Consider the following 23,761-nt stretch of genomic DNA (forward strand, 5'->3'; position numbering starts at 1 on the left):
GGCACTGGAGAAGGACAAACGCCTGCTGCCTCCAGCCCCACGTGCCCGTCCCTAGACACCTCCACCTGACAGCACAGGGCGTCCTGTGCGCCCGTCCTACTGCAAGTGCCTCACGGAGAAGCCTCTGGCTCACGTGGAGCCTTCCCGCAGGGAGGAACCGGTGGCGAGCAGCAGCTCAGGGCCGCGGCGAGGCCTCCTTAATGCCAAGGTGGCTCCGGGCTGAGCCCAGCCCCGAGCCCAGCCCTGGGAGCAGCCGCACGTAGGACGGGGGCTGCAGCAGCACCAGGTCCTATTGATGCACTACAAAAAATCTCTTACACACACAGAGCAGCAGAAATAGCCACACGGCAGCGTGCCCCGCCACATGCTTGGCAGAGCTAGAGTTACAGCCCAGCCAGGGCTGCCCTTTACAAGGCTGAACCCTGCGTGCAGGGCAAGGGGGAGCTCTTTCTCCTGAGTAACAGAAAAAAACAGAAATACCAAAAGGACCTGCAAAAGTGCCGCTTGTTTCTTGCAGTTTTCACAGCAAGAGAGGCAGAGGTCCCCAGGGACCGCGGTGGGGGGAGGTGCTGCCACCGCAGCGTCCCCTGCACGAAGGAGGGAGCTTGGCGCGGTGCTGGCCAGGCTCAGCGCAGCCCCATCGCCGCCCCGCAGCCGCTGAGGGTGACCGGGCTGTGCCGGCCCCGCTTCGAGCCTCAGGGGACGCGTCCCCAGGTGGGGAGGACACCGTGCACCGACGCTCTGTGGGACAGGGCGTCCCTGGCTGCCCCGGCCATGCCCCCTGCCAAAACGTGAAGGAAAGGAGCCCAGCGGCCGTCCTGCCCGCATTCCCCTGGGCTTTGCCACCTCCCACGTGTAAATCCTCCCCGGATGCCTCCGGATCCTGCCGGGCTTAAGGCGGGTGCCAGCGGAGGCACCGAGCGTGGGGGCAGCTGGGGCGCTAAGCGCAGCGCAGGAACCGGCGCCTTCTCACCCTGACAGCTGCTCTCTGTGTCTCATAAAGCACGCACAAACATCCCCTCGCTGCTCCCGCTGCACCCCCGGTGGGATCACCACTCAGCGAGAGGTGCTGCCCCCAGCCCAACCCCGCTCCTGCCACCTCCTTGCTCCGTGGGACCGGCACCAACAGCTGGGAAACCTGGGGAAAGCCGGGACCAGCCCCAAAACTGGGGCTGCTGAGGGTGCGTGGTAATAACGTCCCATCGGAGGAGACACCAGGCGCTCCCCACATCCTGGCCCGCATCCCGCGCCCCCCTGGGGCTGTGGCTGTGGGACCCCCCCCGGACACCCAGACCCGCCGCCTCACCTGGTGCGTGCCGAACATCGGGGGCAGGGAGAGCGGGCAGGAGAGGCAAAGCCCCCAGAGCCCGGGCCAGCAGCCGCGGCCCCAGGGCCAGCACCCGGACCCGCACCTCCCGGCAGCAGTGGTTGATGAGCCGCAGGTGGACGCTGACTTTGGTTTTGATTTTGACCAGGCACTTCACCATGGTGGCACGGGGCGCCCGCGGGGGCCGAGGAGGCGCGGGGCCGGCCGCCCGGCCGCGGCTCGGCTGAGGCAGGCAGTGCTGGTGCCGCGGGCTGCGTGTCAGGGCTATTCTGGGCTCCGCGCTCTCACGGTACCCCGCTGAAGTGAGAGCGACAAAACGCAGCTGCCAGGGCAGGGTGCGAGCTGCCAGGCGCCGGGTGATTTATCGTGTGGGGCTATTTAATGCCCTCTCCATTTTGTAACGGCACCCGTGGGAGGTGAGGAGAGGGCGCTCACTGTTAATAGGGCAGCAGAGGTGCCCCAAAAATCAGCACGGAAACCAGCCCCGAACTCCCCCGATGGGCACAAACCCTGCTTCTGCTGTGGGGGTCCTGTGGGCAGGGGGTCCCCCAGGCTCCGGGCCGTCCCCTCCTCTCCCTCACCACCCTCCCTGTTCCCCAGGCGGGTGCCAGTGGTTTGGCAGCAGGGCTGCAGGGCAGCAGGGCAGACCCTGCGGCGGCTGGGGTGGCAGGAGCTGGGTCTCGGTCGCCTTTGCATTAAATATTTCTGAGCACAACCTTACTGGCCAGACTTCAGAGACTCTAAATGCCGAGAAACAGAAGGCGACAGCTAACACAAGCACACCTGCAGCCGTGCAGAGCACCCTGGGCTGCTCTCCGCGCCCACCGGCAGCTAGCTGTGCTCTCCAGCCCCCTTTGGGGCCGCGTGCAGGCACGGTGCTGTTGGCACGGCCCCAGCCGGGGCGGCGGTGACAGGCTGCATTTTGTCAGTGCTTTGCTCGCCCTGGGGACACTGGATGTGATGAGCACACACAGGCTTCTTAGCTGGACATGCATTTGGGTGTGCATCTGCTTTTTTGTGTGCACGTGCCTGTGTATGTGTGCGCCTGTGTGTGCCCGTGTGCGTGTGCATGTGTGCAGGGCCGCGCTGGCTGCAGCACCCAGGAGGTCGCCCCGTGTCCTACCTTCCATGATGGAGATGTGAACGGCTCTCCTGCGGGTGCGGGGCACGCTGCTCAGGCGGGGGCCGTGGGTGATGGAGGGGCAGCTCCGGCTCGGCACCAGCCCTGCCCTGGGGACAGAACAGGGACAGTGAGAGCCCGCGGGCTGGACCCGGCATGGCCCAGACGGGGACATCTCCTCCTGCCTTCGGACAGGTCCCTCCAAAACGCCCAGTGACGCACAGATCTCCCTCTGCTCTGCTCCTGCCCCAAGCAGCGGCGGGGCCATGCCTGCCCTGGGCTCAGGGATGCCCGCGGAGCTACGGCACCGAGGGACAGGGCTGCTGCGGGAGGCGGCTGCAGACGCTGCCTGCATCCTTCCCAGCGAACACAGCCCGCACCACGAGCTCTTGCAGCTTGGAGAATGCAAATAGGAGCGAGCTTCTGAAAACCTTTCATAAGCGTTCCCTCCCAGGGCTTGGTCTGACGGAACAGGGCTGAGCAGAACCCAGCAGGGCCCAAAGGACCCCTCTGCACCCCGAGCAGCGCGGTACCCGAGCCCCGTGGGCTGCAGCCTGCCGGTGCTGCTGCCGGGCTCTTACCGATGTATCTCCGGCGGCTCCCGCTTGATCTTGGCGCTGGACTCCATCACTTCTTTTGCAACGCGGCCACTGCAGGTAGGTGAAGAACAGCAGCCGTGACCAGGTGGGCAGGACCCCGCTGACCTGGGGGCTCTGCCTGCCATGCGGGCACAGTGCTCCCCCCCCCCCCACAGGCCCCTCACATCCCCACACACATGGGCTGCTCCCCACAGGTCTGGGGGAAAGCAGAAATATTTGCTGGTATCAAGTGGGTTATCGGAAGAGCAGGGACAAGCCAGGCTGATGCCTCCCTTGGCTGCTTCTCCTGGCGTGGAGTGCTGGACACTGTGGGGCCCCCTCCCCTCTAGGGGGTCCTGCCCCAGGCATCCAGACCCTCCCGTGCCAGCCAGGAGGGAGCTGGCACTGCAAAACCCCCAGAGCTTTCCCTTCCTCTTCAGCCCTGTTCCTACAAAAAATAGCTGGAGAGATGAATGTCAGCAGTGAAATAGGGAGAACGTGGTGATGGCCTCGCCGCGGCAGCAATGGGTGGGTGTCCTGCTGCTGGAGGACCCGGGGCTGGCACCACAGCACCCGAAGCACAGCCAAGGGAGCATCCGAAAGCACGCCCAGCAGGGACTCGCAGTCGTTATTCACCTGTATCGGAACCGGCTTCCTTTGAAGAACAAGTTGCTGCTGGACACCGTCCGGACCTGGCTCGACTTCTCCAGCCTGCAAGGCACCGAGAGCCGCGTGAGTGCCCCGCACTGCCGCCCCGCTGCTGGGCACACGGGCACGGTCCGTGCACAAGGGCAGAGCCCTGGCTGGCTTTGCTTTTACACCTGCACCCAGAGCTGGGGAGTGATGGCTCTGCGGGGCTGGGGTGTGCAGAGGGACACCCATCGGTGCCTTCGGACAGGAGCCCCCAGCCCCATCCCAGATGGGACGCACGGATCGGCCCCGCACGGGCAGGCTGGCGGCTCTGGGGCCGCTCAGAGCAAGGAGCCCCTGGGAGCAGCCCCCCCTCTGCTCCTGCTCAGTGTCAGGAGCCCCAGGATGCTGATCCCCCCCCTCTGCTCCCACCCCAGGGCAGCCGCTCCCTCGCCCCCAGGCCGGGGCCGTTCGGCACCGCCACAAGCCCGCAGTCCACTCTGCTGGGCGCGTAATGCCGCCGTAGTGTGCTGACAGCATTAATCATAAAAAGATTTGTAAAGCAATATTGCAATTTCATTCCATGTTAATATAATGAGAAATGAAACCTGCTGATTGCAGCTGCTGATTGCAGTATTCCCAAAGAGAACACATTAGACACTTTATCTCACATCTCACTGATTAGAATAAAACTCATTATAAAGCACAAAGACAGCTATTTTTAAGTAAACCACCGTACAGTAAAACCAAGGCGTTCTGCCCTGATTTCTCAGCAGACAGCCCAGCCCACAGCCTGCCCTGCAGCCCCTTGTGCTCGACAACCCGACCCTTTCTGGGCAGCCCAAACCAGAGTGGGGACCCAGCGCTCTCCAGCCCTGGGGAAGAGCAGTGACCTCGCTCCAAACCCTCCCCAGACCTATTTTGAAAATCCAGCCCTGAATCTTAGGTCAGACAACATTCCCTGAGTCCTACCACCACCTCCTCTGCTGCCTTTGCACCCCCAGCAGCCCAGCTGGCCACAGGACAGCAGCGCAGGTAGCTGCCATGCGCCGGCACACCCTGACTGGCACCGAACGAGCCGTGATTGACGGGAAAAATGCTAAAACACATCTGGTGCTGTGGACAGGATCGGTCGCTTCGTGTTAGAGGCTTAACCTCCAAACAACTAATTTTAATCTCCTGATTGAGGGTTTGCTGCGGTGGGATCAGCCCCATCGCCCAGCAAATGGGACAGAGCCTCCGGGGGGCACGGGCACTGTGGAGGCCGGGGGGGCTGCCAGGGCCACCCGGAGGGGGCTGCCCGAGCCCCCCACACCTCGCCTTGCCCCGGGACTGACTCACGGGAAACACAGAACAAAGCGCACGGACGGATGGCCGTCCTTGCACTCACTTGTAGAAGGCTTGGTTTTCGATCCCGCACTTCCAGAGGTGCTTGCAGGCTTCTGGCGTTGGGGCAAAGTAGGTGAGGACAATTTTCTTTTCCTAAAGGAGAAAGAAGTCCATGGGGAAAGGAGTGAGTGGTGACCAGCAGGGAATGTGGTGGGGCCTGGAGCAGCGGGAGCCGAAAACCTGCATGGACAGGGTGCGAACCCCCTGCAGGGACACTGCTGGGACACGGAGACGTCCCCTCACACAGGTAGTGGGCAGGCCTGCACTCCGGTCACCTGCCAGCCCCCCACGCACTGACACCCTGACTATTTGAATTCTGAATGTCCACAGGCGCATTTTTAACACCCGTGTGGCTGGCGTGCACGTTGGAGGCTCTCGGCAGTGCTCTTAGGGTGCCTCGGTCAGCCAGGGGTGTCGGCGGGACAGCTGGGCTATGGCACGGCTCAGCCCCATGCTGCTGCTGAGCTCCCCCCGTACCCCTCTCACCACGGCCCCGCCGCCTCCAGTGCCCCCAGCAAGGGGCAGGGGTAGCACGGGGCTGACCCCAGCACCCGCACCGCGTCCGAGGCACTGCAGCCATGGGGAGGGCCAAAATGGGCTCAGGGAGGGCCAAAATGGGCTCAGCGCGGGCCGTGGGCGCATCCACAGCGACAGCAGAGCTGCAGCCCGTGCCACCCACCCTGCAGGGCCCCTCCGAGGGGACGGCCGGAGGCTGCAGCCCCCCGGTGCATTAGGAGCTTGCTGCATGCCTGGGAAACGAAGGAGGCCGTGCTCAGTAAGACCCAAGATAAGGGAATGCACTCACCTCCTTCTGACTTACGTACAAATAGAAAGTCTTTCCCTCAAATTTCATTTTGGTCACCTCATTCCTGCAAGGAATGACAAGGACAAGGACACGCACATGAGAGGCTGCCTGGCCCCACTGAGCACGCGGCCACGCAGCCCCCCCGCAGCCCGGCCGTGACGGGGATGGCCTGGAGATGGCTGGTGGCACCGGCCAGGCCAGCAAGCAGGGCGGGCGGCTGGGAGACCGACACTGCCGTGGGCAGAAACCCAAGGGCCTGGGGGGCAGCGGAGGCGAGGAGCCGTCCCCACCCTGTGCGCCGGGGCAGTCCCCAGCTGAGGCATCGCCTCCACGAGGCTCGCTGCGGGGCCGTGCGGTGGTGCTGGGTGGTGGTGGCAGGATGGTGCAGAGCAGCACAGGCTGGGCGTTCCCACACCCAGCACCAGAGCTTTTGGGCAGCAGGAGCTCACAGGTACACTGGTGTGTGCAGGGCACAGGACGGGGCTTCCAGCTGCCCACATCGCCCCCTTCCCATCCCCTCCTCGGGCCTCGTCCCCGCTCAGATGTGCCCATGTGGCCCCCTCACCGCCATCCCTGGGGGCTCCACTGCCTCCACCCAGCACCCAGCAAGTGCCCGGGGAAGGCTGGGAGCACCTGAGCACCCCTGCCAGTGGGATTCCAGCCCCGGCGTCCCTCCAGCACCCTGGGGTGACACGGGCACCGTGACGGTGCAGGGGGAGCAGGGCGGAGCGGGGCCCGCTCACCATTTGATGAAGTGCACTCGCTTGTTTCCCTGCAGCACCACGAACCCGAAGGGCGTGAAGGCCAAAAACGCCGCGTTTCCCGACACGTCCTGGAAGGCAACAGCGGCTCCTCAGCAAAGCGCTGCCAAGCCAGCGACGTTCACAAGCCACCGTCCACCCCCAGCCCGTATCGGGGCCCCACAGACCCCCCAGCCCCAGCCCTGCACGGAGCATCCCCCGGTGATGCTGTTCGGAGCGGGGCACCGCAGCGGCGCACCGGAGCCGGCTGCTCCAGCAGCACTGAGAAAAGGCAGGGCAGCTCCCAGCCCTCGTGGCCCCACCAATTCACGAGTAAGCAATAAGCAGGGAAGATGACAGTGCTCAACCAATCCTTCTGCTAATAATTAAACAGGAAAACGGTAAAAACCTGTTAAACTTTTGACACCCTCAGAGCCCTGCGCAGCCAGTACAGCTGGGCAGCACCGAGGCAGTTTAGAACCAGTAATTAGTGTCGTGTGCGGAGCCAGGCGGCGCGGTAACTTAATCATAACAACCAGACTCCAGGGAAGCGATCATTAACTGCACTGATGCTCATGAAGAAAAGCAGATATATGCTGAATTTTAAAAATATTATAAAATGGTTGTGGCTGCTCTTTAATTGTGAGGCTTTTCCTCAGCCCGCAGACGCTTGCCCTGCGCTCAGGCTGCTTTAGCAGGATGCTGAGTGAGGGGAGCAGGCACGACAGGGGCTGGCAGGAGACACGGGATGTCCAGAGCACTGGAAGGAGAAGCAGACGCAGGACTTCAGAGGGGAGGATGCCCGCCTGGTGCCTGCCCTCCTCCTGCAGTGTGCTGCCCAGGCCCCACCGTGTGGCCGCAGGCATTTTCTCTGAAGGGTCACTTCCACCCTTGTGGCCCAGCTGCCAGTCCTTGGTTCCCGGCCCGGCACAGAGATGCCACCTGAATGCACATCAGAGGGGTGCAGGAGACAGTTTTCCTGATATCTTCAGAATTTGCACAGAGAACGAATCGGTTTTAAATCCAGAGTAGATCAAAATCCATTTTAATCTGCCAAGGGTGAATGGCCAAAAGCAAGGAGCCCTGAGCCTCCAGCCTCCTGCACAAAGCAAGGCGCAAAGGCCCCAGCCGATCGTGCCCAGGCAGGGGTGAGGGGGACAAGATCCCCGTGCGGCTCCGTGGGACCGGCAGCGCCCGCAGCCCGGGGCTGTGGCTCCTCGACGGAGGTGGGAGGTGGAGACCCCCACCCCCTCCCCACCGCTGCCCCACACCGTCCGGGGGGCACGGCGGTGCCGGGCACAGCACCCCGCTGGTAACGGGGTGCCAGAACGAACGTTATCAGCAGGGAGCCAAGTGTGGGCGCAGCTCTCCCAGTGCCAGCCCCTCGGGCTATCGGCACAGCTCCGACGCGCTGTGCTCTCCGTGCTGCGCTCTCCGTGCTGCGCTCTCCGTGCTGCGCTCTCCGTGCTGTGCTCTCCGTGCTGCGCTCTCCCACTGTTTGCAGCCCCAGCCCCAGCCCTGCCAGAGTGCAGGATTTTGCTGTCTTTTGGGCATTTGTGAGCCTGGCCCCTCCAGCACCCCGTGCTGCAAAGCCGCATGGCACCCAGCCACAGGGGCTGCAGTAGGACCGCAGGGTGCTGCCCGCGTCCTCTGCCCTGGTGATTTTTATTTAGGCTCAGCCCAGCTCCCGTGCCAGTAAATGGCCGGGCTCCCCCCGCAGGCCAGGTGTACTTGCTGTCACCGGGAATTTACACGGTGTAACCCCGTTAAAGGCCTGGAGGAGCTCAGAGCAGGCGCTTCCCTTATGGTAAAACTCCCCGCCTGCTTTGCATCCCATGGCCATCTGCATGTGATGGGATTATAAGGGACCACGGAGAGCCAAATGCAATGACATCTAGAGTCAATAGAAAGCATTTCAAACAGAAAATTCGATTAGTGGCCAGGGAAGAGCAGAGAGTTAGCCTGTCTCTGGCAGATTAGTGGTTGTTGGTTTCTCAGACACATTACTGACCTTGCTGCTGCCTCCAAATTACACGCTTTTGCAGATGATCGGCCATTGTTTTTGCAGTTGTCTGCATGTACAAACGCCTTCTTAGGACTTCCCTAAATACTCCTCAGGAAGGCCCTCGGGGCAGTTTTCCTCCCTGCTGCCCCCTGTGCACATATTCCCCTTCGGGGCTGTTTTTTACGGCAGGGCAAGGGCTGCACCCAGCGCCTGCCACACTCCGCAGTGCTCCCAGTGCCAGAGCCCCCCAGCAGGTGACACATGGCTGTGCCTGGGAGCACCAGTGGCACCTCTGCAGCGTGGCACCTGCCAGCGTGAGAACACAGCGCCGGAACAGCTCTCAGGAAGCCGTTTTACCTTGCAGGGGTGTGGGTCAACTCCGTAGGTCTCCAGAGTCTGGGCTTTCCTTAGGAAATTCAGCTCTGAAGTAGCTGGTGTCTGCCCGCTGCAGGAGGGGAAAAAGGGGGGGAAAAAATGAATATTTCATGGGAGGTACGCATGTGAAAAACAGTCCTCAGCTTCGTGGTTTCTGTGAACAAGGGGCATCGGTCCCGGCCTGTGTCGGTTACACCAGCGAGCACAACCTGCGGCAGGAACCAGCGCTGAGAGCCCGGCGCTCCTCCTGCCAGCTCGCTTGGTGCACGACAGCGAGCGAGCAGCTCGGGAAAGGGCCAAGGGTAAGGAGCCCCTGCAAGGCCCAGCGCTGCGTTACGGGCACTGCCCGGCTTCAATCCAGGCGGGAGGGGAGGGCGCTGGGGAGGGAGGCAGCTGCTGCTCGCGGGGAGCTTTCCTGTAAGGCCTGACCGAGCACCTTTCCGAACCCCCTCTGCTCTATTTCTGCTGCTACCAGTGCTGCCAAGAGCACCGCTGGCTTTCAGCTGCACACGATGCACAAAGCTCTAAGTGCCCATCCCACGGCGTGCCCCAGTGTCCTGAACGGGAATAAAAATCAGCGGAGCCTCAACAGCATCCCCGTCCCCGCGCCACGGCGCCGGCCCTACCTCAGCTCCGACTTGTGGATCTCTGCGATTTTCCTCTCCAGCTTTTCCGAGTGCTTGGGGAAGAACTGGAACTTGGAGCTGTAGCCCTCTGGGTGCTTCCCCGGGTCGTAGTCCCCGATCTCGGCTGGGGGGGGACAGAAGCGATGAGTGGCCGTGCACGTCCCCAGGCCCTGCGGTGCTGGGTGCCAGGCGTGGGGCCGGGGCTCGAAGCACCCAGTGCCAGGGCAGCAGGGGCACGCTGCACCACCACGGCCGTGCGTCCCACCGGGAGGGCTCATTTGTCAGGCATTAACTGCATCCAATTCATTTCACCGTTTGCTTGGGAATCGCCCGCAAGCAGATGGTCACTGTCCCACCTTTATTAATTCCTCAAAGTCTTTGCCAAATACCCCAGAGCTGCACTAGGCCCATGTTTCAGCACGAGCCCCCTGGGGCTGTTGGCTCCAAGTGCCACAGGGGCACCCCCGTGGCCCCCCAACCTGCACCAACGCTGCCGCTGTCCCCTGGGAGCCGGCAGCGGTGGCAGCTGCGCTCCAGCCCTGGTGCTGGGCAGACCACCCCAGCCCCTCGCAGCGGCACTGCGTGCTGCATGGCACGTCCCACGGCTGCACGCCTCCTGCCATCACCTGCGGCACCTCTGCAGCCCCTCGCCACCCTGATCTCATTTAATTCCCTCCAGCCTCAGGTCCCAAGGGAAATATTACATAATTTTTTTATGCTCCCTGCTTAAGACACTAAAGGTTTACGAAATAGACTGGCTGCTTTGGAACTGAAGTGTGTCTTTTTTGCTTGCAGAGGCGCACGTACCCAGCTTCCCAGGGACCCACCTGCCTGCCCAGGGGCTTCAGCAGTGGCCCTGGCAGGGCGCCAGGGTGAGCGCTCCCAGGTCGGGACGTCTGCACCTGCAGCCCCCCAGGTGCTTGCCCTTTGGACGGGGTCCACCAGCTGCATCTCTGCAGCAAGGTCGTGCACGCCACACACTTGGCATGGCGATGCTAACGGCCCTTCAATGTGCTTGTGTCCCTCTAATGCCACCCAGCTCTCCCAAGGAGCCTGGAAAGCCCACGCCGAGTGCTTTGGGTGCTGCACCGTGCCAGCACCTCGGTGCTGTCAGCGCCATGGGGTGGGCAGGAGCAGGCAAAGCAGCGCGGCAGGAGCACGGATGGGAGAGCAGGTCAGCAGGAGATGGCTTTCGGAGCTTTTCCCACCTCCTGCTCTGAACTCCACCAGCGCCTCTGCAACTCGCTGACAAAAGCACTTTCCCTGCTCAGGCACCCAGCGGCCAGCAACGAGCTTACACAAGGACATCTTCATCCGTTCCAGGAATCAGCAGAACTGCATTTACCTCTGATCTGCAGCTGCAAACCCCTGGGGCTGCCAGAACCACCGCAGGCTGTGCACGGCCCCGGGAGAGGAGCAGTGCTGCCACGGGGCCGCTCCTGCAGAGGGGCAGAGCAGGCATGGGGGGTGCAGCTTGGAGCAGCCCACGGCGGTTTTGCTGACCACTTTGTGACCCCTGCATAAAAGCCACTGCACAATCACAAGAAGGAGACGTGGACTAGGTGAGCCATGGGCCCTTTGCGGCGATGGGGCAGCTCAGAGAGCAGATGGCCGCGTGTGCTTCTGCTGCGGGTGAGACCACGGCATCAGTTCCAATCCTCCCCCAGCCCAGCACAGCACGACACGAGCAAGTCTTGAAGTATGAGCCCTGCACTGGCTAGGTGACATTTGTATGCTAGGTGCAGTGATCTGTTGTAAGTGAAATAATGTAATCAGTACTTAGCATGAAAAGCAAATTTATCTTGTCAAAAAGCATTACCTTGAAGGATATAGGCGGCCAGCAAAGCAGCATCTGAAGTCTTGCAGAGGAGGCGGCCGTGGTAGAGATCTCGTTTGATCTGCAGGAAGACTAAATACCTGAGGACAGCAGAGAGAGTCCAGTCATTAAGCAAAGTTTAAATTACCTAAACAGGCAATTTAGGTGGGGAACATCTGCCACAAGACGCTGGCAGTAGCATTTCTCTCCGAGCAGCCCATTTACAAGACACTCCTCCTGCTTGGGAACGGCCGGTGGCACAGCGCAGCAAACGTTCCTGCCGCACCCGGTGCGCGCCCGGGTGGCTTTGTGCCCTGGCAAACCGCAGCTTGCATGAGTCCCCTAAATAAAAGCTTTTTAAGAAAAACAATAAGTATCATGTGAGATCTACTCCTAGTACTTCTGTGCATGCCTGTACAAAAAAGACAGATCGATCCTATCCAAGAAAGCTGGTTACAGCACATATCCTGCTGGCAGCAGGAACACTTGCATTCTGGACACAGAGACCCTTCCAAACAGGCTCCGCAGATAAGCACGGTGCTCCTTACAATGCATCTCATCCCAGCTACAGTCAGACCCCGGAAGGACCACAACTTTCTCACTCTCCCCAAAAAATCTTACGTTTTGTTTTTTGTTATTTTTTGGGGGGTACCTTCTGTGGAGCGCAAGCAAAGCTCTCATTCGTTTTGTACATCATCAAGAGGAAAGTAAACTTCAGAAGACTTTTCTGAGCACCTCAGCATCTTCTATGTTGTTTCCTACTCGATCTGCCCACTAAAAATATGAAGATTTTATAAATGCAAAACTAAAGTAAAAAGCTGAGCAGACTGCAAAATCCCAGAGATCCTCTGTCATTGGCTGCCTGCAAAAATAGACTGAAAATCCAAAAAGTGAAACCCTGGAATATATTTAGCTATATCAGTAAGCCGACTTAAACCTCCATGTGCTTAGCACGGACCGTATTCTTCCGGAATATTTAATGTCACACAGAGCTTGCGATCCCCCAGCCTCCAGAAGCTGATGGAGAGCTCCCAGCCCGGCTTGGGGCTGGCCGTGTGGGGCTGGCTGTGTGGGGCTGGATACGTGCGGAGATTTGGTGCTGCCCATCCTCGGGCTGCTGAGGCCAAGCAGGGCTGAGCAGGTGTCACGGGCCGTTTGTCACCATTTGGTGCGTATTTGGTGCAAGAGCAGCTGATGCTGGCAGTCCTCTAATTTGCGGTAGCTGCCTGTCTGCAGTGTAAGACGGCTTTTCTGGCCTGCTTTGAAAACAGAAGGAGAAGCTCGTGCTATTTGTCCCTGTTTTTAACAGGTAAGATGAAGGGGCTTCCTTTGCAAGGCAAACCCCAGAGCTCTCCAGCTGCGGGACGTGGGGGGCGCCTGCTGGGACCAGGGCAGCCCAGCACCTTCGTTGGCTTCTCCCTTGGAGCACCAAAGACAACTGAGCAATTTGCAGCAGTAACGGCAAAAGGCACCAGGGGAGGAATTTGGAAACTTGCAGCAAAGGACGGCCCGAGCCTCCAGGCCGGGGGAAGTTTTGCCACGGACCCACAGCCGCGCTTTGTTTTGTGCTGTGACCTCTCGGCGAGGGCTCTGCACATCCCGCACACCCGCCCTTCCTTCTGGCAGGAAAGGCAGCACAAAGAGCCCCTAAAGATAGAAACTTGATAGAAGCTCTGTCAAGTTTGTGAATTGCCGTTCATCCTCCCTTTCTTCCACAGCATTCATGCCCCTTACATAAAGGGGATGTAGGTAATTGCTTCCAGGGGACTGCAAGGGAACTGGTAATGCTCAAACCCTCCAGACAGCCCCAGCACGTGCAACAACCGTCTGAGCAAAGGATGCGCTCAGGCAGCTGCACAGAGAGCTCGTTTAGAAGTGGCAGGAGTGTCGGGAGAAGCAGAAAATGGATGTGAAGGGCGCCCTGCTGCTCCAGCCGGAGCCCTCCACGCAGGACCAAGGACTTCCAGCTGTAAGGAGAGGTTTCGGGGAGCCGCAGGGAAAGGCAGGCACGTGGCGCAGAGCGGGATCCGTTCTGCAGAAGCTGCAGTGGCCCTGGACATTACGATGGGGAGTGTGGCACCCTGAGCACTTGGGGAATGGGTTTGTGCAACCACCTGCAGACATCCAAGCCGTGGGCTTCAAGCAGCACCTAACGCCCCCTGCCAGGCACGACGGCACTAAATGCCAACACAACACACACGGAGGGGTCCCACACTCTTCCCCCAGTTGTGACAGTGCAGTTTGGAAATCCTTGGCGCTCAATGTCTGTCGCTGTAACTCAAACACGAAACCAACACCCGCAGGCCCCTGGCCATCCCCTCCCCATGCCCGCCGAGCCCTCGCGGTGCCCGCCTCACCTGGTGATCTCCTCCTTCAGAGCCGCGGGGTCCGTGGGGTAGAACTTGACGCGGAAACACATGGTGAAGGGCGGCTGGGCTGCAGCGAGAACAGCGACACCGCCGTCACCAGCCCGCCGGCCCTGCCGGCCTCGTCCCCCCAGCACCCGGCCGAGGAGGCGGCCAGACGCCACGCGGGGCATCCGCACGCCCGGAGCGCTGCTTACCCCTCATCTGCTTCACAACCGACTTTGTGAACTCCAGCCAATGCTGAAACGAGAAGGAGAGTCATTTAGTCAGCTCAGCAGCAAACACTTCCAATTAATAACACTGAATGTTCAGGGCAAGATTAAAGACACGAAGCACCTCTGCCTGAAATAAAAGCCTGCTGCCCGGGTGACCTGTGGGCTGCACGGCGAGGAGAAGGCAGCGGGGGCCAAGAGGGAACGGCCTCAGGGCTCATCTGCCAGGAGCGCCCTGCCGCTGTCACTGGATGCGATTTCAGCAGCACTCCCTCAGGTGACTGTGCCCGTAGAGACAATGCATCATAATGCATTATGCACAGCGTTTCATTCCTAAATTTGTTTAAAGAGGCTATTCAGCGCAACGCATGGAGACAAAGAGCCGACACAGGCGGAGCAGCAGCACACGACCTGCCCATGATGCCGCCAGCAAAACGCTGCACGGCACAGCCAGCACCGGCGCCAGGACAAGGAGGACAAGGGGACGGGTCCTGCACCGGGAAGCCTGGGGGCAGGGGGCAGTGGGGCCCTGAGCGGCCCCCTCCCATGGCAGCAGTGAGGGAGCAGCTCCTTGCTCAGCAGCTCCTTGCACAGACACAGCAGAAGGTGCCTTGGGGAGCAGAAATTATTTGTTACGGTGGCTTATATCGATCAGCAGGAGACACAACACAAGCCCGTTATTAATAGCTCCGCCTGTGAGCACTTTCACAATGCTCCTCATTCACAAATCTCAAGTGCTCTAATGGCAAGCAGCGACTGAACACGTTTGTGCAGAGCTCGCGCTCTGCACGCCTTTTAGAAGGAAGATTAATCCGGCGCGGAGGGCGCTCGGAAGGAGCGGCAGAACTCAGCCGGCGCTGCCCTCCCAGCTCGCTGCTCTGGGGCCGACCTGAGCAGGATGCGGCCCGAGGGCACTGCTCCTGCCCCGTGCCGGGAGCTGCCCCACGAGGCCAGGCCGGGGCTGGCGGTGCGGAGCTGCAGGAAACCCCGGTGCTGCGCCCTGCAGCACTCACCCTTTGCTTGTCGGGGTCCACAAACCGAATGCCGAAGTAATCCTTCTCCAGCAGGTTCAGGTGGTGGCACAGAAGGTCGAACAGGTACTGACCCTTGGCATCTCTCTGCAAGACAAGAAATGGCATTTACAGAGCAGCCGGACGGGGTGGCTGAGCCGAGGAGCTCAGGTGAGATTCATTAGTGCAGAAAGGAGCCAGGTGGGGAGACAAAGGCATTAAACCTGTAGTGTCACAGCAGGGAGGGGAGATCCCACCAGCTCCCCCGGTGTCACAGCGATGTTTCCAGCTCAGACAACCTGCTCCCTTCCAAGCAATGGGAATGTACTGTGTGCCAGTGCGATGTACAGACAGCACTGCACCAAACGCTAACAGGGAATTTTAAAGTATTATAGACACAAAATTTGATACAGCTCAAGTTCGTTAAAAACTCCCCTTCTGGCACTGCAGAGACTGCACCAGAGCCTTTGCTGGGTGCCCTGCGAGCTGCCTCACAGCAGCACTGTGCCCAGGACACGCAGGCCTGTCCTGAGCGCGGCGAGGAAACAGCATCGAGGGCACCAGGAGCTTGGGACCCTGGAGACGCCCAGGCCCTTCCCACCATAGGAGGCGTTGAAGCTGCCCAGACGCTGCTGTCTGCCCAGCTGCAGCAGCGCAGGCCCGAAGGACGGACACCTGTGTTGTGGGGCGGCTGGGCTGTGCTGGCAGGATCTGTCCCTGCGGCCGGGGCATCGGCTGGGCCTGCAGAGCAACCCCGGGGGTGGCGGCACTGCAGCCCCGCACAGCCCGGCACTGCAGCCCCACAGCCCGGCACTGCAGCCCCGCACAGCCCGGCACTGCAGCCCCGCACAGCCCGGCACTGCAGCCCCGCACAGCCCGGCACTGCAGCCCCACAGCCCGGCACTGCAGCCCCGCACAGCCCGGCACTGCAGCCCCACACAACCCAGCACTGCAGCCCCGCACAGCCTGGCACTGCAGCCCCGCACAGCCCGGCACTGCAGCCCCACACAGCCCGGCACTGCAGCCCCACACAGCCCGGCACTACAGCCCCACACAGCCCGGCACTGCAGCCCCACACAACCCGGCACTACAGCCCCACACAGCCCGGCACTGCAGCCCCACAGCTTGGCACTGCAGCCCCGCACAGCCCGGCACTGCAGCCCCACAGCTTGGCACTGCAGCCCCACACAGCCCGGCACTGCAGCCCCACACAGCCCGGCACTGCAGCCCCGCACAGCCCGGCACTGCAGCCCCACACAGCCCGGCACTGCAGCCCCACACAGCCCGGCACTGCAGCCCCGCACAGCCTGGCACTGCAGCCCCGCACAGCCCGGCACTGCAGCCCCACAGCTTGGCACTGCAGCCCCGCACAGCCCGGCACTGCAGCCCCGCACAGCTTGGCACTGCAGCCCCACAGAACCTGGCACTGCAGCCCCACAGCCCGGCACTGCAGCCCCGCACAGCTTGGCACTGCAGCCCCGCACAGCTTGGCACTGCAGCCCCGCACAGCCCGGCACTGCAGCCCCACACAGCCCGGCACTGCAGCCCCACAGCTTGGCACTGCAGCCCCGCACAGCCCGGCACTGCAGCCCCACACAGCCCGGCACTGCAGCCCCACAGCCCGGCACTGCAGCCCCACAGCCCGGCACTGCAGCCCCACAGCCCGGCACTGCAGCCCCGCACAGCTTGGCACTGCAGCCCCGCACAGCTTGGCACTGCAGCCCCACACAGCCCGGCACTGCAGCCCCCCGCACAGCTTGGCACTGCAGCCCCACAGAACCCGGCACTGCAGCCCCGCACAGCCCGGCACTGCAGCCCCACACAGCCCGGCACTGCAGCCCCGCACAGCCCGGCACTGCAGCCCCACACAGCCCGGCACTGCAGCCCCACACAGCCCGGCACTGCAGCTCCACACAGCCCGGCACTGCAGCCCCACACAGCCCGGCACTGCAGCCCCACACAGCCTGCTCGGCAGCGACTCGTCTCCGCAGATCAAACACCGCTCCTGACAGATGACACTGCTCCTTAGGAGAACATGGGTTTCGCTTTTCCTACAAATACATTTAACGTGTGCGTTATCTGATCAAACAAGCACTCAGCAGACACAGGCCGTGCAGTCGGGGAACTCCTACGGGTCTGGCATTAACCCGTTCCTGGAGTGTGACGTGCTGCTCTCGATGTCGCTGGTTTGAAACAAACCGCGCGCCACTGGCGGAGCACGGCAGCATGGGCTGCAACCAGCTCTGCACCGCGCTGGCACCGCGCTGACTCTGCCCCCTCTGCCCACGGGACAGGGCCAGCAGCGAGGCCCCGTGCCCGGGTGTGCCCCGTGGGGGCACTGCTGCCAGCACTGGGGCCGTAACCCCCGGGTGAAAGCCTCAGCGCCCCCGGCACGGGCGGCTGCTGCAGCGCGCTGCTGCTCAGCCACTGGAGCAGGTTGGTGGAGGGTTTGGGGCAGGGACAAACAGAAGTGAGCAGGAGAAGTGGACACAGCAAGGAGAAAGCGGCTGTGCCGGAGATGTGGGGTGTGCAACGCTGGCCCCAGCCCCAGCTGCAGTGGGGGAAATGGGAGAAATGGGAGAAATGGGGGAAATGGGAGAACCAGCCCCCGCGTCAGGTGGGGCAGCAGAGGGAGGGGACCCGTGCTGCCCAGCCCTGCTGCTCCTGGAAGACAACGATGTGATCTGCAGTGCGATCCCGCAGAGCGGGTTGGGACGTAGCTGGTCAGCAGGCATTCCACTGAAGGCTTAGAAAGTGGCCATGGCTGAAGTGGCTCATCCTGGGGGAGGCATGGGCTGGGCTTTGCTTGATCTGTGAGCAAACAGAAATGTAAATGACATGCCTTAGGGGTCTAACTGTGCTGCACACACCTTGAAAATAACAGGGGTCAAGGAAACATACATGGGGCAGCGCTGTACCCGTTTATACAGGCTAAAACACTTCCATTTTCTTCAAAGAGCCCAATCTCACTGCTGCAATTATGTTCTGGTCTGCTCACCAACAAATAAAGCAGTGCCCTGAGGGCAGGATTTCCAATCTAATGAAAGGTTGAAATGGTTAATTAGTTGTTCAGAGTCACTTAAGAGAAGTGCCCGGTACGCAGCGGTGCAGCGAGCAGCCCAAGCACCTGGCTGCACGGTGCCACCAGGGCCGCCCCCACCTCCCTGCACCCACCCTTGCAGCAGCCGTGGCGGTGCCCCCCCGACCCTGTGGACACTGAGCTCTGCGTCCCATCGTCGCCCACCTCCTCGCCCCTGCCACACGTGAGGACTCCTAACTGTGGATGTGGGTGCCGAGCTCGGAAAACCATGGCCTAGATTTTGCTTTATTAATAGGCTAATTGAGGCTCCGGGTGTATCATTCATCACTGTCAGCCACCGCCCGGTACAGGCTGTTCGCACTGCTCGGATACAAGGGCACGAAGTGCAGAGGAATAACGGAACCTGCCAGCAACCGGATTCCTTCAGCCTCAGTTAGAGCGAGCCGTTGTTCTTTACTCAAACAACAGGGTTTGTTTTCTCAGTGGGAGAACTGAAGAAGCAACATGGAGCTCGAGAAGAGAAACTGCAGCAGCATCCTGTGAGCAGGAAAGCAAACAGCAGAGCTTGGCTCAAGTATCAGGCCCCCAGTAACCTTCCCAGATCATCTGCTGCTTGTGTTAGGAAGCCCGGACCTCTTCCCACAGCACAGCATTACCTAGAAAGCAGCACTAAATAAATGCTGGTTTCAGTTTCTTCTGATAGAGAAGATTACTTCCCAGGCTGAATGAAAGGGACGCCGGACATGGCCACAGAGGTTAAAAGACCCGACCGTGTAACAGGAATCGCAGTTGCATGAACGAGGACCCACTGGTGTGCTGCCCCGCAGCGGGTGGGGGCTGGCAAGCAGAGGCAGCCCTGCAGCTCCTGCCTGCTCTGAGCCCCCCTGCTGCGTGAATGCTGACTGAGCTTCACACCCTGCTACAGGCACGGAAATGCCAGAGGAAACTGCAAAAAGTGACTCTAGCTCGACAGGACCAGCAGAGGAGATGTCCCTGCCGCAGCATCACGCCCCTCACCTCCCAGAGCCATTTTTCACAGGAATTTGCTACAGGCTCTTCTCCCTTTCCCTACCCGTGTCCCAAATTAGTGCTAATGTCTGCATAATATTTTCCTCTGCAATTTTAACACAAAGAAATCGCAAGGAAGTGCAAAGCAGACGTCCCCCCCGTCCACCGAAACACGGTTAAGTGTAAAAACCCAAATGGCATTACAGGGGAAAATGTTTTCTCTTTGATCTCTCTAACTTGAATTAAACATATTCTAAATTAATCATTATGAGGATGTCTTTCAGGAAATTATCCGAGCTGTCTCTACAAATCATAACCTGAAAGAGCTGTCTATTGCGTAATATCAGCTTAAATATTCTCTGTTTTGATCTTTATATGTTCTTATAAAGTAAGGCTTATATCTGTCCTAGCATCTGCAAGTTTTTGAGGCCAGCCTCTCAGGGCACCGCAGCCTGACGGCAAGAACATCGCTGAGTGCCACCACCGGTAATCCCTGCTCGCACTGGGAGCGCCACGCTAAGCTGACACCACGCAGCGATGTTCCCTGCTGGCACTCCTGCTGATAACTGCTTTCCTCTGTCTTAAACTTCAATTACAAAGTTGAGGAGCTACAGATAAACACGGCATCGCGTCCCAGGGACGGCCGGGCATGGCAGGGCAGCATCACCACTCTAGATTTCAGCACTCCCGGCGCAGGCGGGCTCAGGAGCCGCGGGGGTGCCAGCAGCCCACGCCTCGTAGCGCTGCTGCGGGCGGCTGGCTTCAGCGCCGAGCTGCGAAGGATAATGCGGAGTGCCAATCACTGGCGGCGTACCACGCGGCATTGTTCTGATTCATAATAGTTCCTAATTTTGCCTGGTCTCGTGTTAAATGAGACGAAGATGTGCTGCTGTTTGCAGAAGGCTGCATCGCGGCGCAGGCGCTCAGAAGATCTGCAAACCCGAAGCCTTCTGTGGGGCTGCCGCCGGACGGTCACGCCGCACTGCTGAGCCACAGCAACGCCTTGTGCCCGAACGCCTTCTGCAGAGTGCTTGGCCCTCCAAGTCTTAATTCGGGTTTTACCCAGCGATTACTGGAAGAGGAGTTTGGATGTCGAGCCGAGCACACACAGGCTGGCTGTCCACGGGCTCACCCAAGGGCGCACCGCGCAGCCGGGTGGGAGAGGAGCTGGCGAGTGGTGGGGACAGAGCCCGGGGACTTCTTGCCTCGCAGCCTCCCTGCCTTGGCAGCCAGCGGAGGATGCCTGTGAGGGCTGCCGAGCATGCTCCCCGCTTCCCAGGGCTTGGGGAGGCTCAGCCAGGTGTGAGACAGCAGGGCAGATGGATGGACAGACAGACGGACACGGGTCCGCTGCTCCGCGGGTGGAGGAGAGGTGCGAGAGAGAACCCTGTGCCACATGGGTGCCTCGGGGTCCGTCCCATGAGGCACCCATGGGTGCTCGCTGGCAGTGCAGGGAGGACGACGATCTCACCACTGCTCACGACCTCCATGCTGAAGCCACTTTGAGTCTTAAAAAAAATTGCAAAGATAATGTTTACGCAACGGCGATACTCTTTTCTGCATAAAACAAACACGATCAGTAGCTCACACGGACTGCACGGGGGTCGGGTTCCACATCTCCGTGTTCCTCATCAATCATTCACCAGGGGATGAAAGCAGGATTAGAGGACTGCTGTTTGAGCAAGCACCGCTCTCCTATCGGGTACGGCACCCTGCTGGCACGCAGGGCACCCGGCGCGGTGGCGCAGCACCCGGCAAAGCAGCTGAGGTTCTCTGAGGAACATCCAGGGGTGAAGCGAAGAGCAGCGGGCAGGCAAGTACCGTTGGTACAGAAAGGCACGGATCCAAAAGCAGAAAACATAAAATCCTTCTGGAAAACCACAGCAATTGAAAAGGGGAACGAGGAGGTCTCACCTTCAGGTGCTGCGCTGTAAATAAATACAAACCAAACGCCTCGCAACAGCACAAAAGGGATGGGCCGGGGGAGCTGGTCACAGCACAGCGGGACCCTCCTGGGGTTTTCCAGCAGCAAACCCACCAAGCCGGTGGTGTGGTGGCTCACACCTCTCTAACACGGTTTATTTCTTGAAAGAGGTCACAAAACTTCAGTTCTGACCAACTTGGCCCCAGGCCTGCAGCACGGCAGCAAGGATGCTGGCAGCCCTTGTCTCGGTGCCCGCTCCGGCACATGCAGAGGAGCCCACGAGCACCTTGTCAGGATGAGAATTAACATCCGTAACATATCTGTAAGATGTAAAGTGCACAACTCTGATGTGTGACACCCACTAGTGCGGAGCAGCTTTGTGTGACTTACTGCAAAACAGAAACAAGGCTCCCGCAGGGAGATACGCGCTGCACGCACTATCGAACAGAGGAATCCCAGATGATTTTTAAACTTTAAGACGATTAAAGTAACCTTGCATTCTTAGTTTTTCTAAGCTCCTCAGCCAAAATTAGGGTCATCCACAGCTAAAATAAAATGAGAGTTAATAATAGCAGCTCATCTGCAAATGAACAGCGTTCCTCGCTCCTGGCAGGAGTGTGTCCGGGCCCACAGAGCACCGCGGTCCCAGCAGCACGTCCCTGAGCCCCGGGAGCTGCGGCTCCAGAGCCGTGCCCTGGCTGTGGGGAGGGACAAAGCCTCCGTGGGGAGGCTGCCGGCTGCTGTCTCTCTCTGGCAAGACCCCCCACAGGGTGCTGGCTCAGCACCACGGTTGTTATTGAGCACACAGGCACTAGCACACGGCACCGGCGTGCTGCGGGAGCAGCTGGGAGTGCCATCGCACCGCAAGGGATGCCCTCGGCAGAGCCCTGCAGAGGCCCGGCAAGGACCAGCCCAGGCTCAGTGCTCACCACGCCGGTGGGAAAGCCAGGTTTATTCTCGTGGACTTGGCAAGCACAACTTCAACATCTCCAGGGAGGGCCGGAGCCACCCCACACTTCCAGCCGGCACTGCCCAAGGGACCGAAGCTTTGCCGCTGCGAGACGCTGCTTTGCCGTCTCGGTGCTGCACGCACATGGCAGAGGACTGCTGGTGGGCTGATGGTGCCCAGCCCATCACCAGCTGGGCACAGACACTGCCAGAGGGGGCAGCCTGGCTCCACTGCACCTTCCCCCCCAGCTGCCCAGCCAGGGACGGGCGCTGGAACCAGAGCCCAGAGCTCCCCCCGTTTCCTTCTCCCGCCCGGGGCTGTGCACATGTCCTGCTCTACGCGTTTCTGCGTGTCGTGGTTTTATTTTGTTGAATTACTCCTCCGAGCAGCCTGAATGTGTTACACTTCATCATTTAATAAATTATACAAAGCTGTATTACACAGCGGCAGGGAAACTGCTCACCCATGCGTTTTGTGGCAGAGATTCAATTCACCACCACCACGGCACAGCCCGGCTAGTAAGCGCGCCTCCCCCGGCACCCAGCAGACGGGGCGACCTGTGCTCGCTGGTCCCCAGGGCCAGACCCAGCCGCCTGCAGACAAGGGCTCCCTTCCCACCACAGCCTGCTTTGTAACGGGGATGCACGATGCCGTGCAGGCGATGGAGAGGTCTTCAGTGTGTGATTTGTTATCCACCGGCCTGTTGCTGCTTTGGCTCATGGCTGGTAGACTCTGCAAAAGCTTTGCTCGGATACCACAACTGATTTTTCTTATTTTCTCTACAGAGCACCACCAGGCAGCCCCAGGACGTGGTGTGACAGCGATGGGCAGTGCCTTGTGCTGCACAGCCAGACCCAGGGGTGCCCGAGTGCCCTGCCCGTGCTGGATCCCCGCTGCCGGCAGGGATGCGCCAGGCTCACATCGCCCTTCATGCTCCATCCAGCAGGGCCACGGGAAGCGGCCGTGCCAGGCTCCTGCTCCGTGTGCGGCCCCAGGGCCTCCCCAAAGCCCTGCTCCCACCCGGGCAGCACCGGCTGCGGCCAGCCCAGCCCACGGCAGCGTTCACCCTCCTCGAGCTGAAATGTTGAATTTCGGCACCCGCTCCAGGGATTAAGTGCAGGATTTGTGAAGGAAATAGCAGCGGCTGAACACAGCTCCTTTCTGCCCGACTCGCTTCTGAAAATCTCATTGTGGAGATGGCCGTTCCTCCCTGCTCCATGAGCTTAGGAGAAGATTATTTTTTAAAGGAAACTGTCAAAAAAAGTCTATTCTACAAAGTGAAGTTGAAGCTTAAATCTCTTTGGCAGCAACATCTGAGCTGGGAGAGATCAAAGACCCACCAGCTCTGCTGCCAACACAAGGAGATTTTTCCTAGCAATTTGATTGCAATATTGTGGTTTAAATGCCTCATTTTCAAAATTCTGCATTGTATTGTATGAGCCTGGGATTTATTATCCCTCAGACAAAGTTAATGTTCCATTTGCAGGCAGGGCAAAGTCTTCCTGACAGCTCTCTTAGCCCTCAAAGTAAGCCGGAACCTCATCTGTGGCATGGGGAGAAAAGCAAAAATGTGCTTGAAAATGGGCAAAAATGTGCTTCACATCCAGACAGGAGGAGGAAGCCCAGCAAGCCCCCAGCGGGGCACTCTGCTCCTCTCCTCGCAGCCCCTCCCCACGGCAGCACGCCGCCGACTCCTCGTGCAATCCGAGCATCCTCGGAGATCGCTGGTGCAGCACATCTTCCAGGTGTGCACTGAGCGCAGCAAGAACGGCAGCTCAGATCACAAATCCTGCCCTGCTCATCCCCTGCAATATACCTAAGTATCTGACAATTGCCTGGCT

The 23,761-nt window shown here is 60.2% G+C and overlaps 1 protein-coding gene across 2 annotated transcripts in view; it reads right to left on the reverse strand.

Moving 5' to 3' along the window:
- The window catches only part of FRMD5 (FERM domain containing 5), an 83,215-nt gene that overhangs the window by 3,445 nt on the left and 56,009 nt on the right, over positions 1-23,761 (reverse strand). For both annotated transcript variants that reach the window (XM_067003738.1, XM_067003737.1), the window contains exons 2-13: positions 15,003-15,107; positions 13,975-14,017; positions 13,769-13,847; positions 11,415-11,512; positions 9,596-9,719; positions 8,952-9,039; positions 6,593-6,681; positions 5,850-5,913; positions 5,046-5,137; positions 3,662-3,736; positions 3,029-3,097; positions 2,451-2,557 (exon numbers count right to left, since the gene is read on the reverse strand). In XM_067003738.1, coding sequence (XP_066859839.1) covers positions 2,451-2,557; positions 3,029-3,097; positions 3,662-3,736; positions 5,046-5,137; positions 5,850-5,913; positions 6,593-6,681; positions 8,952-9,039; positions 9,596-9,719; positions 11,415-11,512; positions 13,769-13,847; positions 13,975-14,017; positions 15,003-15,107 — 1,033 coding nt within the window. The remainder of the gene's footprint in view (positions 1-2,450; positions 2,558-3,028; positions 3,098-3,661; positions 3,737-5,045; positions 5,138-5,849; positions 5,914-6,592; positions 6,682-8,951; positions 9,040-9,595; positions 9,720-11,414; positions 11,513-13,768; positions 13,848-13,974; positions 14,018-15,002; positions 15,108-23,761) is intronic.

This window comes from Anser cygnoides, chromosome 11 (genome assembly GCF_040182565.1).
Source record: "Anser cygnoides isolate HZ-2024a breed goose chromosome 11, Taihu_goose_T2T_genome, whole genome shotgun sequence".
In the NCBI taxonomy this organism is placed as follows: Eukaryota; Metazoa; Chordata; class Aves; order Anseriformes; family Anatidae; genus Anser; species Anser cygnoides.